General features: G+C 36.7%; 1 protein-coding gene across 23 annotated transcripts in view; it reads right to left on the bottom strand.

The window, feature by feature from the left end:
* Positions 1–19,299, bottom strand: part of LOC128671071 (patronin-like) — a 64,879-nt gene that overhangs the window by 14,903 nt on the left and 30,677 nt on the right. For 15 of the 23 annotated variants that reach the window (XM_053747255.1, XM_053747213.1, XM_053747303.1 and 12 more), the window contains exons 3-17: positions 14,924–15,139; positions 13,658–13,849; positions 13,025–13,269; positions 12,280–12,371; positions 10,758–10,877; positions 9,234–9,356; positions 8,511–8,735; positions 7,177–7,515; positions 6,538–6,657; positions 5,931–6,127; positions 4,834–4,866; positions 3,316–3,372; positions 2,547–2,617; positions 1,639–1,879; positions 209–460 (exon numbers count right to left, since the gene is read on the bottom strand). In XM_053747255.1, coding sequence (XP_053603230.1) covers positions 209–460; positions 1,639–1,879; positions 2,547–2,617; positions 3,316–3,372; positions 4,834–4,866; positions 5,931–6,127; positions 6,538–6,657; positions 7,177–7,515; positions 8,511–8,735; positions 9,234–9,356; positions 10,758–10,877; positions 12,280–12,371; positions 13,025–13,269; positions 13,658–13,849; positions 14,924–15,139 — 2,523 coding nt within the window. The remainder of the gene's footprint in view (positions 1–208; positions 461–1,638; positions 1,880–2,546; positions 2,618–3,315; positions 3,373–4,833; positions 4,867–5,930; positions 6,128–6,537; positions 6,658–7,176; positions 7,516–8,510; positions 8,736–9,233; positions 9,357–10,757; positions 10,878–12,279; positions 12,372–13,024; positions 13,270–13,657; positions 13,850–14,923; positions 15,140–19,299) is intronic. The other 8 variants (XM_053747241.2, XM_053747407.1, XM_053747223.1 and 5 more) reach the window with 7 other exon arrangements.

Raw genomic sequence — 19,299 nt, 5'->3', positions numbered from 1 at the left:
GTAGCAAAATAAAGTAGAAAAAATTCATACAACTTTTAAGGGCCATCTGTTACAAAGCGACAGATAGGACGCTGTAAAACCGAGCACTCGTCTTCTTCTCATTCAATTGTAACTATAGTATAGTATACTTGTATGAAGTAATGAAATAAATGACGAAGTCTATTGTTGTCTCTGTCTATAGCTAAAAAATAAGGCAGGGAACACAAACCTGCCAGCCCCTCAACTCTTGCCCTTGCGTCTGTTGAATTTGCGCGTGCTGTGCCCATGTCCTCCTCTGTGGCGGTGCGGGACTATCATGTAGATAGAACCTCCCATACTCCTCTATATCTCTATACTGGTAGTTCGGCTGTGGTTGTTCCTCGTACTGTTGGTAGTACGGCGTGGGGGGGATGTGGGGGGTGGAGCCGAACGCGTTAAGGAGAGGCCGCGAGACGTTGTGTTGTGAGCTGAATTGGCTGTGCTGTGGAAGGTTAAAGCGTGGGCGTGAGGGCTCGGATGCGATTCATTTTTAATTAATTTTTGTATACATATTGTATTAGCAAACTTTATTTATAATATTAGTAAAAGCGGTGAGGGTTCAATGCACGCACACACGCCTGCGTGAGAGCCGCGAAGTCACAGGCTCGAACCCTACTCGTGTCTCGTGAATGTATAAAAATCCGATTCATGTATGGTAGTTTTCATTAGCCACCATCCACTTGCTTCTATTGAAAGAAAAGCCTGAAGAAACCTGGACTTTAGATGATAATTTATAATCCAATGTGTAAAATGGAGTGGTTCACTCCATTAATATTGCCAAGAAAGTCAATTCTTTCAGTCATGAGGAATACGATACAATTACAAGAGAGAGTAAGAATATTTGTGACTGAAATATTGGATGTTTATTAATGAATTTGTGAATTGTCAAGAGTCCAGTAGTAAACTAACGCCATTCTTGAGTGAACATTATGTATAATTTATTTCTGTACAAATAGTGTGAAGCTATATGTTCACGAAGTTTCGTTAGAATATAGCATTCATTTGTTTAAATCCATTGCAAAGCATTATCACAATTAGATGTAGACATATTTAATAGGCTGTAGTGCGTGTTTGCTATTCTATTAACATTATCAGCAACCAATCACAGCGTGGCATTGTAACGCGATTACAACCACACCGCAACGTGATTGGTTGGAAAAATTTAACGACAAAAAGTGCCTGCGATGGTGTAATTTCTGAAAACATCCTTTGATGTTGGTGTCAATAATGTAAATCGAAATGCAAACTTGCAAAAATCGCCACTGTAATTATGTTTTCTAAGGTTCATGGGTTTCGTTTAACTTAGTGACAAAAGCTTGTTTTTATGCATAGAATCCGCGTCATGGAAAAAGTCTCGTGGCGCTGCAATCGCTGACGACAACTTGCCTGGCCTAATATTCGATTCGCAATATTTTTATTGCATCCATAAAGTTGAAATACAAAATAACAGTACATCATATTAAACATTAGACAATCTGTTAGTTCCACAAATCGCGACGAGACTTCTTTTGTAACGCTGACTCTATTTCGAAATATTCATGTTATCGGTAAAGTATTAAGTTATGCATTAAGTTAGCATGATAAAAGTCGAGTACAAGATCATTGATATCCCAAACTCACTAATTGTGGAATGTTAGGTTGATAATTCTGTGGGAAGGGCGACTGCGGCTGCATCGCTTGCTGGAACAGCTGTTTCGCCTGCTGCTGCTGTTGCTGCAACTGTTGTTGTTGCTGTTGCAGTTGCTGCTGTTGTTGCTGCAACTGTTGTTGTTGTTGTTGCGCCTGTTGTTGTTGCAACTGGCTCTGTTGGCTGGCGAGGCGCGCGATGTCGCTCTGAATGTCCTGCAGGCTGGAGTTCATTCTGGAACGTTTAGTTTTATACGTGCGTTTCGAATTGGCACCAGGAATTGCGCATGGTTTTTTTTTTTGCATTGCGCAATCCCGGTTTGTTCCTAAAATATGGCGCAAACCTACATAAGACGCTTTAATAAGAAATTGGCAAAATAGTGGCGTAAAACAAATTATCTTTGCTTGGCTCGTTTGCTGTCCTATACCATAATAATAAAATCGATATCTCCTACGTATAATGTTGTAAGTTACAAGTAGAAATGTTTGCATGAATCATATCGCGAAAAATAACACTTTAATACTATATCGATAGCTTCAATTACTCGTTATGAAATTTATTATAAAAGAGAAACTGTAAAATTGTAGTGCACTTCGATATAGCAATCTCCTCCACTTCGCAAGGTCGTCGGCATCCCTAGTTGTCAGACCATTGGCACGCATATCATCCTTGATGACATCAAGCCAGAATTTGTTGGGTTTGCTCATACTGCCAGGCGAAAGCAGCATAGCCAGTCATTTCTTTCCTACGTAATTTGCTAATTTAGGCAAGACGTAACCGTTCCAGCGAAGCTTTAAAAGGTGACGAAAAGTTACTCGTAGCTTAAAAGGAGCGCCGCTTTGGGGCAAATTTTCTCAATAGTTATATATAATGTAATGTCAAAATTCAAAGTATATCTTACTTGGCAATAGACTGTTGATACTGTTCTAACGCAACATTGTCCACTGCTTGGGTCGGTGGTTCCGCCAAATCCTATTACACAAAAATAAAATATAGTTCCAAAAATCGCATTATAAATTAAAATAATAACTGACATGTGGATTTAAAATTAAAATTTTTGGTCATGTTTCTATTAAGTATTGGTAACCACCATGAATACAATTTAGTAAAAAGTTCAAATTAATATGAAAGTATGACATAGTACAAATAATAACAAAATCGATATTAATTTTGACATGCATATTAGGCCACATTGACATGCAAATTTTGATCAATTGTAAAATGGCATGCACAAAGGACGTGTGCAAGTTATGTCCAGATTTTGGTGACAGTGGAACATGCACTGCAACATCACTTCAGGGAATCATATACTAGACTCAAGTCTGCCGCATTATAAGACAGTAAAATCATAATTTTGAACCTTATATTCCCCAGGAATAAGGTTCAAAATTATTACTTGATTGTTGCATCCGACCGTACACTCTATTTATCTATACTATTATTATAAAGAGGTAAGCGTTTGTGACTTTGTATATTTGAGGCGGGTAATCTCCAAAACTACTAAAACCGATGTCAAAAATTCTTACACCATTAGAAAGGTACATACATTATCCAAGATTGCTTATAGGCTATATTTTATCTCAAAATTCCCACAGGAGCGAAGCCCCGGGCAACATCTAGTCTTTTGTAATGCGACAGGGTACACTAGCCATGTACTGACAGTAAAATACCTGTTGCTGTGGGTCCTGGCGGCAGTCGTCGTCGGCCGGCGTGCGCGCGCCCTTGCCCTGCAACACACGGGCGTGCAAAAACCGCCACCGTCACTACATGCCTTCAGTCCACTGGGACACTACCGGGTCACGTGGTGTGGTGAAGTGATTACGACAAGGTGTTTTCGATATAGTTAAAATAGATTTTGTACTCTTTTCTTGCGATTTTTATTCCATTCTCTTTGAGGCATTTTATTAGTGTGTATGCGACTACCTGCCACTAGATGGCGGTAGGTAGTCGTAAAAGTCATATCAGATGCCTTTGGGCGACTTGAATAAAATCTGACACCAGTGTTAGCAATAACACACTCGATATTATGATGATGATTGAGGCATTAACTGCAAAATCTTTTGAAGGATTTACAAATACAAAATCCTAAACCTAACTATAAAGTATTATAAATGCGAAAATAAATTTGTTACGTATTCACGCTTTATCCACTCAGCCAATCTTCTTGAAATTTTGCATATATGTTATTTGAAGTACGGAGCCTTCTCCGACAGGACATAGGGTACCTTTCATACCAGAAAAGTAATTGTGCTCTTGTGAAAAATCTCGGGGGCAAAGCCGCGGGCAAAAGCAAGTAAATAATAATGAAGCCTTCGAAATGTAAATAAATCGTAGAAAAGAGTACAGACCTCTGCATACAGGGTACGTGATTCGGGAGTGTACGCCAATAAACTTGAACATGCTTTAAAACAGTGTAAGATATCAATTGTGGACCTTGATTCCTACTTGTACTATTGTATTTTAGTGATTGATTGATTGATTCAACTGTGGATGACGTATTTTTATCTGTATTTACCGTTGTACCGGCTTTCTTAACTATACAAAATATTGAATTATAAATATTATGTAGAAAAATTTTAATTATAAAAATTATGTAGCGAAATGAATCGACGAAGCCAGTAGTAATATCAAAAATATGATCGCGCAACGCAACTATGAATGATTTTAATGTACAATTTTTAAAAGCTGCGTCAATTTAAACGTAAGTTTAGGCGAACTGTTGCTACTCACATAAGCTAACTGTATATTTACATACTTCAAATATGAATTAAAAATTTCATCTATAAATGGAAATTTGTAAAAAAATGTAACAAACCTAATATGAAAGCCGTGGTAAAATGTACAGTCGATATTACGAAAACAGGTGAGATAAATTTGTCTTAACGATATTCGAAATTTTCGATACACTCTCAATTTCCTAAAAAAAAACACAAGATTGCAATAGCGATTCGTATCTTAAGTCAAAATCGAGTTAGTAAGCCAAATGCGAGTTTCATAATGAATACCCCAAAAAATTTAGAATTATAATTTATGTCTAATTATAGTTATTAATAAACCAAATGTCACCTGATTTCGCAAAAAGAAATCTGTAATCGAAATGTTCGATCTGTCCGGTATAAAAATGTGAAAAAAAAAAAGGAAAAAATCTAGAAACTAAACCCAAAGGGTATATCTGACCAGCCACTCACCAAAGAGGCCAGCTGATATTGCAAATATGTATCCTAATGGAAGAAAGACATATTTTATATGTGTTCATAACAAATCATTAAGTATTAGTGTTATTAGTTAAGATGTGCGTAAAGTGGAGTATTTTAAGTTAAGAAGAAATTTTTAGTTCTACAAAATCAATTTACCTTGTTGATGTTTCATTTCAAAAATTTACGAATACGATAAAAATCTAAAACACTCCCAAAATACACTCAAAAACTAACACACGTACTACTGGAAATGCTTCTACCCAATTCTCAACTATCACGCATCATAACAGTACTCCACACAGCATATAACAAAATGTCACTTGTTGTCTTTGTCACAATTAAGTTACAATTCGTTAAAGAAAAGAGACAACAAATGTTGCGTAACATTTTGCAACATACTGTGAGCACCGTTACACCACAAGAGATAAAGTCGGTTATTTTAAACCACCACCATACATATCTTGATAACATGCTTTTGAGTCCGAAATTAGCACACTTCAAAATCCCCTCTCTCTTCATCCCTCGTCTTCCGCACTCTTTCCCACACAAGTTACACGCTCACACAGTCTGCTCAACCGCAATATCTACCACAGCACTCATAACCCAATGCATATTTCTCATTCCAAACATAAAACTGTATAAGCCTGTTTCACCATTTGCTTATGAACTTCTTGACAACAGATTCAGTACATGATCCAAACTTCATTTCGAAGTGAATTATTCTATATATATACACTCCGAAAAAACATACAGATAGCAGTGTCCGACCGAAACTAGGGTTAGGCACAGATCTTGTACATATATTTAAAAAAAATGTTATATCAGAGACCAATTATTGTCGCTTAAAAAACTACTTTAGGCGGGTCAAAAGTATTGGTTTAATTATTGGTCGAAACTGATCGTCCGACAGGTCGGTCGAACCAAGCACTCATAGAGGAAACTGTGACCAAAACCGAAACCAAATATTCTATCGGACACAGAAGAAATTAGGACACTAACAAATATTTATGTGTTATTACAATCAAACCATCAACAAATGACGAAACAGGCCATGAACTAAACATTTTAATCAAAAACCGTCAACTCACCCGCGTGACAGCCTGCAGGAACGCCTGCTGCCCCAACTGTTGTCTCTGTTTACTCATAGCGACCTCCATCTTGCGTTTCTCTTGCTCTATCCGCCGTCTCTTTTCCTCTAGTTTCAGTCTGATGTTGTTTAGCTGAGCGGCCATTGCCTGACCGCCGCTAGGTGATGTCGTCACGTCGTCTGAGAGATCATCGCCGTCTGCAAATAATTATAAGTTTATTGATAACGTTTCTTATAGAGAGTTAGACAATGTGTATCAGACTAATATATAAACATAGATCCTCTTTTTTTTATCTAGCCTGTAGGTGTTGTGTCCCACTGCTGGGCAAAGGCCTTAAACATAAATCGTCTTACTGCAAAAATATTTATAATGGTGATAAAGTCAAGGCCGGATTAAGTCAAAGCCGCAAGGATTAAATAAATCCTTATTATTACATATTATAAAACAAAGTCTTCTACCGCGTTTGTCTATCTGATCGCGATAAACTCAAAAAACTGCCTTCATGCCGTTTTCACCAAAAGATAGTGTGATTCCTAAGGAAGGTTTAGGTGCATAATTGAACCCGAGCGAAGCCGGAGTGGGTCGCTAGTAAACATATAAAACATACTTGGATGATGTTCTTGCTGCATAAACTGTTGTTGCCACGTGGTCGTGTTAGGGGGCGGGGTAGAAAACGAGGTTTTCCGCCTCTCCAGCGGCTCCTCTTGACTAAACTGTGATTGGAGACCTGTTGACCAATCAGGGCGATTTGATATTCACTTCCATGTATAACAAAATAAGGTAGGTATAAACCTGACATTAATATGAAATCACTCCCATAGTAATTCAATTATTAAATTGGACAAACATATTGTTTTCTTATTTCTAATACAATTTTAAACATTAGAATTGTGTTAGCAATAATAAAAATATATGTCATATGTATTTTGAAGATCCAATATCAATGTTAAGACTTCGCACAAAACTATTATTGTATTAGAAAAGGTACAAAAAATATACGAATATGAGGAGACACATTCTTCTATACAATTTTAGTCAATGGGAGTATGTGGTCCAATAAGCGAATACTCAGGCAAGAGTTATAGAGATTTGTGCAGCTCAAAATACGTTATTTCAGATACTTAACATTCCAAGCGTGGACACAGAAAGCGGTTGCAATCCAACATTCAAAACGTTTTAAATTGAGAATTATTGAAAAGCGTTCCAATTCGTATTTTGGAACGCGGTTAATTGTTTTAAAACAAACCTTTTTGATCACCATTACTCCTGATTTTATTCAAATCGGCGAAACTAGTTTTTGTTCCGTCGCCGTCCGTCGAATCCCTATCGTTCAAGAAGAACCCATCCCCACCACCCTTGTGATTAAAGCCATAGTTCTGATTTAAGGTGATAGTGTCGCTACTGAGCTGTCTTCTGATTGGATAATATGGCTGGTCGTTGTCATTGGCCGTTTGAGGCTGTGAATGCTGTCTTTCGATTTTCTGTCTGTCGTCTTGGCCGTTTTGGAAGTCTCCGTGGAAGAACTGTATGGAGCCCCTTATGTCTTGGCGGGAGGAGCGCAGAGGAGGGTTGTAGTCTAGTGGACCTGCGAAATAAATATTTCGATTAAGGTTCGGGTGGCTTATCGCGAATCTGTAGCGTTTCATCTGAGCCATGACTTAAAATATCCGACACAATTTTTCACAACTGGATTTTTTCACACAATTGTATTTTGGAATAAATAAGTGAAGTGGATAACTGAACTAAATAAACTAGTTTGGTTTGGAATAAATTAACTTTTTCTCAACAAGCACACAAACTGTTAGATAATTAAATTAGTATGAACGTGACGAAGTGTGGAGTGTGTCTGCGGCCGAGCCCATTGCAAATAGTTTGGACGCACGCGATGGCCGTGAACGTAATGATTTTGTGAATTTTAATGTTTTTTTTTTGTGAGCAGTGCGATGTCAAAATCAGAATATGTGACGCGGTCAATTTGAAATTAATAGTAGTGTGGCATTTCGTTGCTAAGAAAATAAATTCTATAATTAAATATATATATATGGGTTCTTCTTTAAATACCACAGGTAAGTAAACCCAATATAAATCAAACTTAACCAAACCTACAATCGATCATAATTAAACATATCTTCATGTAATAGAACGAATGGGATATATATATAGTTATGAATATATCGGTGAAATACAAATTGGTGGAATAGTTTTTACCAACAATAACTTTATTTTTATAATATATCTCTTTATAATATATATTAATTACTAATTGCGCCCCGGGACTTGGTAACTGTTGAAATTTTTGGATAAAATGCATGCTATTCCAGGTTAAACTCTACCCACGTGTTTGAGTAACCCGACTTTACTTTACACTCGTCTTTTCGCCATCATTGTAGGCTGTAGTTGTGTTGAATTGACATGACTGGATCGCGGTGTTGATATTCGCCAAGATTAGACGCATCACAACCTCCAATGTGACATCGTCGGAGCCGCGGTACAGCCGGCCACCATGAAAGAAATTCCCTTTGTGGCCGAGAATTTCAACTCACTCTCCTACATTATATAATTCGGGAATATAAAACTCACCAGCTGGTGCGGATATCTTCCTAACATTGGCAACGGTAGCTAACTCCTTCTCAGGATTCCTCCCCGCGAAATGGAGTCTATCCTGACTCCCGCCAAAGTTCTCCACAGTGAGTTGGCTATCGTCCGACACAGAGGATCTTCTAGAGCGTCTTCCAGCGAAGGAATCTCTACTGTCCGCCCAGTTTGATGGTCGACCCGCGGCCACGTGCGGCGTGTCTGATGACGCTGTTGAAAAACAAAAGATATAAAATATACAGGCTGGCAAGAACTTTTTCATTTCTCATGCTCATTAAGTTTGATGTCATGATCGGATGTAACTCGCCTAAAATTAAGATTTAAAGCTATGTCTAGTCTATGAATTCCTTTTTAGTTCAAGAGTTTAAAATAAAATAGTAAAATTATTTAGAATAAAAAAGTTTTTTTTTTTGTCTAATCAGCTTATAGATGGGTAGTAGTTCAATTGGCCAAGCTAAAAAAGGGCACAAATAAGATGGTTATTGACTAATTTCCTCGCAATCGAAGGATTATTAAAATCTTGATAACTTGGTTTAACACGTAGGGTACTTTTTATTACGAAAGTACACGATTGGGTTGCAAAGTCAAGGGCGCTTTTCAAGTAGATGGCGTTACTGTGCTTGTACTTGTTACAAAAACGTAAGTAATGTTTTGAAAGCGGGTAATAGGGGGAGACTGTAGTTAGTGTAGTGAGTATAGTGTAGTCACCGTCGTCCCCCCCCCTCCTGGCGAGCGAGGCCAGCGTGGTGACGGCGCGGCCGCGGTGCACCACGTACTCGCCGCGCGCGGGGCTCGCGGCGCGCCGCTCCGGCGTCGAGCTGCAGCGGCCCACTGCAGAGGTAGATTCACGTCAACTCGACGTACATCCAATAAAAGTTCGCGACGTATAAATTCTTTTCATGTCGATCGAAAAAAGAAACGTGTTGGAAACGTTTAGACGCTTGGAGTATGTTTAATACGCGAAGCGTTCATAAAATCACACAGATCCTGCGTGGCACGCGCATTCAATCACACGCTTTGTTTAAAATTTTGTAATACGCTAGGAGAGTTTTAAAAAATATGGATCACGTGGTAATATTTTGATGCAAATATATTTAACACGTCAAATACGGCGTGTTCGTGAAATCACACAAAGAATGAGGTCACTTCACACTAACATTCAATATATGCTCGGAATATATACCACGCACAGTCTGTCACATTTATATCCTGAACCAGGAACCTGAATGTGACGTGTTTGCGAATGGATGAAAAAATATTTTTAGGAATTGTTTGCGGTTTTGTGATATTGACAATTATGAGTCAACATATATAGGATAATAATATTATGCCTGTTAAATGTTATAATAGAATACGTATTATGTACTATTGTATTATAACTTTATTTCGGATTGAAGTGTCACAATGAATTTTTGTAATATCTAGCAATGAGACATCACAAGCTAACAATTTCTAATTATTTAAAATAAAAATTAGACTACTTCTCTAAAGCGCAACAAAATCAATAGCAGATGCAAAGAAAACGAAAACCTTATAATCAATAACACAAGAAAATAATAAGTATTAAAAAAACAAGTCCATGTTATACTTACCATTCATATTGTGGTCTAAAATAAGAAAAAAATTGTTAATACACTTGTACTACATCAACATTAGTAAATAAAAGGTGAAACTGGGAGTCCTGAGGACATAAGTCAATGACCCCTTTAGTGCTCAAACAAGCTAAGCATCGTCACATGCCAAGACGACAAATTAAAGAAAGTTTGTTATGAAGCAGTATACAACTACATTTATTAGTATTTTATCATTCAAATGCATTTAATTAGTAGTGTTATAGATGACGATACAATTCGTGTGAAAATTTGTAAAAAAAACGTTACCTACATAATTAATATTCAAATATTTAAATTATGTAAAACAAATTCGTGTGAAGAGAAAACAATACAAACAAGTCAGTCAGAAGAGAATAGTAATTTTTTACAACAGTAATATCAAATAAAAAAACATTTGTGATATGAAAAATAACTACGATCAATTAAAAATAACAAAATTCTACAAAACGTAGTAACAATAAAAAAATCAAACAACAGAAATAAAAAATCGAACTTTATTCATTCGGTCCTTTCGTTAGAAAAAAATTAAAATATAAAAAAATCAAATCGAAACGCAAGTCCCCCGTTCCGGTCAGTCAGAAACACACAGCACACAGAACAAACGTATAGCAGCCAATACCTGCGAAGGGAGGTAAGTTCGGCGAGTCGTGGTCGGGGCGCAGGTCGGGGATGGGCGCGGGCGGCGGCGGCGGCAGGCTGCGCTTGTGGCGCACCCCGTGCCGGTTGCTGTCCGCGCACGCTGCGGCAACCACCTTAGCTTTAACCCTATGTCATTTGCTGATTCGCTGCCCCCTCGGATAATCAAACTCCAATGTGAGCGGCTGAGCGCCCAACATCGTACCCACAGTAGACTATTCAATTATTACCGTGGTTCAGATACGAAATTGACTGATTCCCGTCAAATATTAAAAGATCCTGGAGTGTCGAGTTATATATATTACAGGCTAAACCTCTGGTTTATAATGCAAAGATTATGTTTTTTCGCCTTTGGATCCATGAATCATTGAAACCACACTAGGAGTGCTATTATTAAAACTTTTTTTAAATTCAGATTTTACTCGCGTATCATGCCTTTTTTTTCAACAACACGCTAGGCAGGTTTCCTTATAGTGGGAGTTTCCCCGTTTACAGACGATATACGACACGTTTTTAGATTAACAAGCTCCCTTTTCATTCAAACATTACATTTGTTTTTATTTGTACTGTGCTGTACGTAATAATACATATGTTTGAGTCATCGATGTTTGATATCAAGTATGTATCTGTAGTAGACCCACTATTACAATGTAATAAATATTTTCTGTTTGAGATAACAAAACTTTTTTAACATTACATATCACATCAATTCGTCTTAACCTTTTCAATCACGCATGTATTTTAATCATATCGTGAACTAAAGTCTGAGATAACAATTAAAATATACAATTGATACAAAGTCAGTAATATACCAAATTTTGTATTTAATTCTGAAAATAAATTTCACTTACCAGTACAATTTAGTTGTCGAAACCAATAGATATAATTAAAAAAAAAACAGTACATTACACACAAGGACTCGGTACAAATACAAAGACACATTAACTTGAATCTTTCGTGTAGGCTCAAACGGCAAAGCGCGACAGGGTGACAACATTATAGACCTTATGTGGCTAAGCTACACCCCACTTACCTCTACAAATAAACATACAAACAACATTTTATTCAACCGATTGTGTATTGGTAATACTTTATCAATATGGTACAATTTTGAAAAAATAAATAAAATATATTTTTTAGAATGTATAGTGGATGCTTTCTTTTCCACACAAAAAGAAACCATATTGACAAGTGTTTTCACAAAATGTTCACCTCATAATTAGATATTGCGAAACGTATCTGTATAACTGCATTTTCAATGTGAAAATATCTATAAATAATGACAATAAATTTGCTAAGAATAACAAATTTTGTACATCCCATAATCCCAATTCACCTATAAATTATAAAAGCGTTCCTACTCCTCAATTTGGTAGGATTATATTATTAGTAGGCAAAAGAATCGTTGATATTATGACCACATACTCCCATTAGGTCTAACGACATGCAATATACGGGGCTATAGTTCGGCCAAGTTAAGAAGGCAGTCTTTTGTTCGTACTCACCACTTCCCGGATGTTTCACCGCTTTGACCGGGTGCACTTCTAGCATGTTGAACAGATCTGCTAGCATTGCTATTAAGTTTTGTCGCATTGATCTGGAAATTAAATTGGATTATTCTAAATAATAGTAATCGTTACATAGCTAACAGTTTTTAGGGGTTATATGTAAGTTATAACTTCAATTATTTTGGTTCCAAATGGCAAAGGGAACATTGGAAGAAGATAGAAAAAAATAAAATTTTACAAATTGGTTTAATTTATAACTGCTATTTTGGTGCTATGTTTCTTGTTAATTGTTGTTATCATCCAACGTCTGTCTAAGCTTTGTAGTGCAGGCAATTTAAATATTAGTTTATAAACACAGATTTTATGGCTATAAATCCACCTTCAATATTTGTGTCAATTACATATTATTAAACGTCACATGATATTTTTCTCGGAAAGAACTAAAATTTGTTATCTCTTTGAATGCATTTCTAGACGATAGAAAGAGATAGAACAATCACTAATGTGACATCTTATCATATCAAAAATATTGTGTGGTAAACAGCTACAACAAAAACAACTCCAACATTAAATTTGTGGTACCGCCTTACTATGTCTGTTTGGTCTAATGGTTGAATAGTGTAATACATTTTTAAATAATAGTAAATAATTAAAATTGAGCAAGCAATCCTGTAAGAACGCCATTCGGCCGACTTTTACACATTTTTAAATGACAGAAAGGGAAAGAACTTATACCACTCACCCCCTCATATACGTGACGTCTTCGGGCATCATATGAAACACGTTGTGCGGTAGACAGCTCCGACAGAAATCATAGACCAACATTAAATTGTGCAAGCAGTCCTGTATGGACGCCATTCGGCCGACTCGTACAGCGGTTCTGGGTAACGCGTCGGGGCAGTAGAAGGATATAAGGGCGGCTAGGGCTGTGCCATCACACAGTTCTTGCAGGTTCGTCACCATGGGCACGTGAGATGAAGAATCCTCCTGGAATGAAAAAAGATCCAGTGAGATAAGAATCTCAAAAATGAGTACTATCGACGGTGAAAACATTATCTAGAGCCATATCATTCTACAAACCCTAATATGCTAAGAAGAGAAAATATTTCAATAAAAAAAGAAAGAAAAAGAAATTTGTAGAAACGTGAGTCGTTGTGGGATGATTCAGAGATATGTCATATACAATAGTCACGTCAACACATTACAGTGCATCCACTGATGCCGGCGATCTTTACGCCATAATACATTTGCTATAGACACGTGCAGATTCACAATTTTATAAAAAATAATACCGTTGAGTTTCATTGCTTCTATTACTGCCGTGCGCGCTACCTTTGACCAATAACAAATTTAATAAAAACAATATTACTCTCACCTCAGCCTTATTAAGCGCCGTACACGCAGCATTGATCCAACACAGTAGGCCGTCTTCGTGTGGGACATTATTAGGTGTGGATAAATGTTGACTAGTGCCGAAGCGCTGCGCCGCCGCCGACACTCGGTCTAAAGTGACTACCTCCCGCGCGTATAAAACCATCAGTGCTTCTATTACCGCCATGTGTGCACTCTGGAACGGACAAATTGGAAGATTATAGTACATTAAAATATAAGCGGGCAAATGTTTTTATTTCGGAATTTCCGCGAAACGCGAATCGGAGCGCACTAATTAAGCTATTATATAATATTAAGTATATTGTGTTTTACTTGAAGTCGATAAGTGTGTGGTAAACAGTAGCAGTAGAATTCCCAAAAATACGTCAATTAAAAATCAATCATTATATATCTCTTTGGGGATGTTGCATATCAGCTGTCGCAGTCGCCTCGTACGACATCAACAGAGGATTTGAAATGTTCCTATTCTAGGGCGGTAACACACGCCATATCATTATAGATTATACTATATCGATTCCGCCATATTGACCTCTATTATTGATTTTAGCATATGGATATAATTTGCTCAATGTTATCATTATAATTTAGGCCTGTAGCACACCCACACGCAATATTTATGATTTTATGACGTGTATTACACAAACAGTAGGCGATTAGTGTTGTATCGATATGAATTTTAATGTATCTGTCTCACGACATTAATTTATAGTTATTGTTGCAATAATTCTTTCACTCAATAAATATTATACCCCAAATACAGTTACTGGGGTATTATGTAATCTGTGATACAGTCATTAAATACTAAACGTTTGTCTCTTTACAAATTAGAGTCATATAATTAGGATTCTAAATAAGGCTAGTTTCACATTGCTGATCATGTTTAGCCTTTGAAACCAGTCCCTGAAATAGGTTCCTATAGGAACCTGTTCTGTAATAGTATTCTTGAGAAAGCGAGGATTGTAAGTCGTTATTTTTTGTGAAATAATAATATATTGGATAGTAGTTTCACATACGAAAGATAAGAAATACACTATTACGTTTATCCCTAACGGGATAGGGGGATAAAGCCAAGGATCGCAAGATTCGAAGACCACGATTACAAAAATAGTGGCATTATTTGTAGAATTAACATTCTGATTAGTAGTAATCTTTTATTGAGTGTGGTATAAAACAATGGTGTCCGGTTTTCTTTCAAATCGCCTGAAGGCATCGGTTTGTTTCTGAGCACTGGCTACAAGAGTCTCCTCACCATTCTCAAGGGGTTGGTCTGGATGAGCACAGTCTCTGTGAGCGCGCAGTCAGGCGGGTCGGACACGAGGACGCCCTTCCTGGCGAGCGTCTGCAGGATGTTCCAGTGGTTGAGGCTGTGGTAGTTCGGATCTGAATACATGTTGGCTAGCGCCAGGCAGTACAGCTCCGCGTTAGCGAGACCGCCCACTATAGGAGGCTTCAGGTGCTCCTGGTCCTGGAAAAAAAAAATATATTTATTACAATTTTATGTCAACAAGTTTGGGTGGGTGCACCATCTGATTATCCTAATCACATTAGTGCAATAACATGGAAATAAAACGACGTGGTAAATTTAAACTATGCAGGGCAAGCGGAAGTAGGTCTTTCAAGATTTGATTATAGACATACAAACACCGGGACGATATAATTATGTCTGTATATTGCTTTCGCCATGCTGCTTTGTTAAGTTCAGCACGCACGCATAGAATACTTCATTCACATCATTATCGGCAGTAATGTGCAATTGATTAGTGTTGCTCAGTTTCTGTACTGATAAACTAAGTACTTGTCATTATGACTGTTTGAATGAGACTTCTTCAACTCTAGTCCATTTCCAAAAAATTAAAGCACCACGTTCCCATCAGTGGTTCAGACATTTTTATTTCGATAATATAGTCTAGATTTAGTCTAATTATAGTGTAGGGCGGGAAAGTAATATCCCTATTTCACCGGTCGGTTGTGAATATACGTGGCACAAAAGCCAAGAGCGAAAAAGCTGGGATGAAGACAATTAATCTCGATGCAAATATCTGCGGAATTAATGCAACCCAGAGCGATATTGTAGTATGGGCACAAAAGCCGCTCCAAGTTTAATATCCGTAGTGAAACTGGACCAATGTCGTGACCCATTTTTGTCATAACAGCCTCTGCGTTATCATTTAAACCAATAGTGATGTCATGAGACAATGGGCTGACGACGTAAGAGTCTTGCGAAACGGAGGAATTATATATACACTATTTGACAGTTATTTATTTTGTAAAAATCAGGTTAGTCTGTGATTAACATCTTTTTAATTTGGAAACTTTACCAACTTAGTACAATTTGTGAGAAGGCTATCAATATGAAAATAAATACAAAATTTATTTCAAGTAATAATAGTATCTTTTGAAAGTGTTATTTTTGAGAAGAGAACTTTTTCTTTATCTATAACATTGACAAAATTTACGTTATTTCCTGAATGAAGAGTCTTGCAAAGAAAATATAAGCCCCCAAACATTATTTATTAAAATTAGAATAGAGCGACATACTAAAATTGGTGCCAGCAGAAGAAGCAAACCTAAAAAATGCTGGCTTGATGTCGACAATGAGCGTGTCAATGGTCTGACAACTAAGGATGCTGAAGACCGTGAGGTATGGAGAAGTAAATAGGAAGAACCCTGGGCTCCTGACGCTTTACGGCCGAAAAAGTAATCGGTAAAAAGCTCCACACTAGAGAGATATAACTATGTGATATAAAACAAACACTGAAATCAAATGCTATTCCAACAGACAGATTCAGTTCTCAATCTGTGTTGCGGTTGGAGTCCGAACATGGAAGATTAACCGCAAAATGTAAACAGATGTAAACAGAAAGTCTAGTCCGACCGCAGACAAAGCACGCTGCGATAACACCTGCCTTTGATTATACCAGATCAATATTTAACTACAGCCTTTTGTATTTGGATTTGTGCCCGAGTGCCTTTTTTATAAAGTAGACACCTAAGAAAGGGTCTACTGGAATAGATTTGTTTTGAAATCATTGTACTCATTTTTATCATGTAATAATAATAAATAAGACGATATATACGCAGATAATTTGTCTGACATCGATACCGGACATACTGTATTTTGGTCGTGCAAAATTATACGATAATTAAGAATTAGGCTATAAAAGAAAAATAACATGTGAAAAAAATCATATTGGAACTTACAATTAAGATTTTCCAGTCAATAAATATTCTTGATCGACATTGAAGAAAAAACAGATTTAACTCAATCGAAAAAGCTGGCATGCAAACTTATAACACGATATTATTACTATATTTTAGGTTCATACTGTCAATAAAATTGCGTCACAGTTTTCACTAAGTAGCAGAAATGAATGTTTAAATGTCAGGGAGTACTCAAACATTACGTCACGGTTTTAAATGGTGAAAACGCAAGTTCTGGGCGTGGTTGCGACAGGGCGGTGGGTAACGTCATCCGATATGTTTTACACCCTTATTTTATACAGGGTCGCGTTAATACTTTTATAGCGACGAGTAAAAAAAACATAAATATTACGAATTTCCAATATTGCACCGAAACAAGATACAAAAAGAAATTACTAAAAATTGTACAACGCAAATGAAATTTCTTCCGTCATCGTCTCATTTAAAAGCGAGGCTCTTGTCGGTGGAGTTCCTTCCATTGCTCTCTCTATAGCTAATTGGTTGACTTCTTCATACGACACGACGCCCAATTTTTTCTCTTATTTTATTTAATAACATTTCCAGCAAGACTGATAATAGCAAAACTTCGCAAATCACCTTCATTATACCTGAGAGATTTGGGAAAGCCAAGATAAAAGTTTTGCCAAGTCCATAACATTCAATTCAGTCCGATTGGAGTAGGCTATACTTTTTCTGCAAAAAGACCATAAAATTACCAAAATAAATAAGCTAAATCTAACATATAAATGCAAGAAAATATTTAGAATAATCGAATGTCTAGAAATTATGCAACACTACAATTAGATTTGTATAAATAGAACTCTTTCTAACAAATGTGTAGAAGAAACTTGCTTTAAAACGCAAATGAACTTAAATTCCATCACTCATATTTCCATTTCGATACAGAGACCGATTGGACCAATAGTAGGAATGTAAACAATCAAACAGGTTTGTTAGCGACATCATTACGACACACATTACCATCTAATTGAGTACGGCGTCTGATGACAGCAAACTGTGAATTATGTCTTCGACTGCGATTTGCGAAATCGTTAACTCTCACTTTTCTACGCTCCTGTAGTAAGTTTAGGGATAAAAACCACACCCTATGAGCTATTTCACGTTATATTCTACTTACGTACTAATTTTCATCGAAATCTGTCCTGTCCCTGTCCTGTGTGTAATTTTGCAACATTGTGCAATCTCTTTACACATCCTAACTTTCGCAATTATAATATTAATTAGCAGGATTCTAAATGAAGCATAATTATTGTATAGCTGATAATACAAGACAATATACAAGAAAGTAATCAAGATCCTAATAAAGCAAACATATCCTGAATGCTATATTTGATCTGAACGTTAATGAGACATTAAACTTTAACTTTTTCAATAACCAAAACTGAATGTTTAAGAAGTACTGAAGACCGCCAAAAGTCGTGCAATGTACTAATACCACCGAGGAATGCTTAATGGGTTAACAGAACACAAGAAGCCTTGACCCAACCAGAGCAAGAATGCAGGGAATGCAACTAGTAGCTAGATGCATACCAGCGACGATGACTACGGAAATAACACGATACGATTCGAAAGCTACTATATATAAAATATACATTTTAACAAGGAGTACGACGAAATTTAAATTCCCCTGAAACTGAAATTATTGGACTGCATTTGGGGTCATTGACATTGGTAGACAGAACAGATGCAACCTAGAGAAAACATTCACAACATACTCGTAGAGTCGCAATCTCTTGAGAATCATCAAACAGAAGCTAGGATCGTCTCAAAAGATGAAAGAAAAAAAATACTACTGTCACAATAAAAACAATTATGTCAAACATGTTTAAATTATATCGAATAAATAATTACGAGTATATATTAACTGAAATGCGAATGTAGATGATATATTTGAAATTGTGTAAACATAACAGGGTATAACAAAAAGACCGCGCGGAAATTCCGATACAGGCACGCAACATATTGCGCACAATAACGTTAACGATAACAATTCACTAAAAGATATGTTGTAAGAAACAATTGAAACGAATTAATTATTGACAGTAATTGTTAGCGCAACAGCGACAAAATATGCACGTTTGTTTAATAAATTCAATCTGTCAAACTCAGGATGCATTGAACAAATTGTGAGTCTTGCAAAAAGAAAATATGTTCGAATCAATATTGTGAGCCCAGGTTACAGAAGTCGAGGTACTTATTAGTTTTATACACATTTCTTTCGATTTTATGTCAAGTGAGTTAAATCTACAGTGAGTCTACCTAAGAGTGTTATATTTCCCCATACGAATAACGTTCGATTAGTAGATAGGTCGCTACAAGTGTACTGTCAAGATCAAACCAAATTACAAAGAAAAGCATTAACGGTGGTACTGGACGATAAAGAAAAACCCATGCCACAGTATA

Source organism: Plodia interpunctella, chromosome 1 (genome assembly GCF_027563975.2).
Source record: "Plodia interpunctella isolate USDA-ARS_2022_Savannah chromosome 1, ilPloInte3.2, whole genome shotgun sequence".
In the NCBI taxonomy this organism is placed as follows: Eukaryota; Metazoa; Arthropoda; class Insecta; order Lepidoptera; family Pyralidae; genus Plodia; species Plodia interpunctella.
This window is presented reverse-complemented; position numbering and strand designations above follow the sequence as displayed.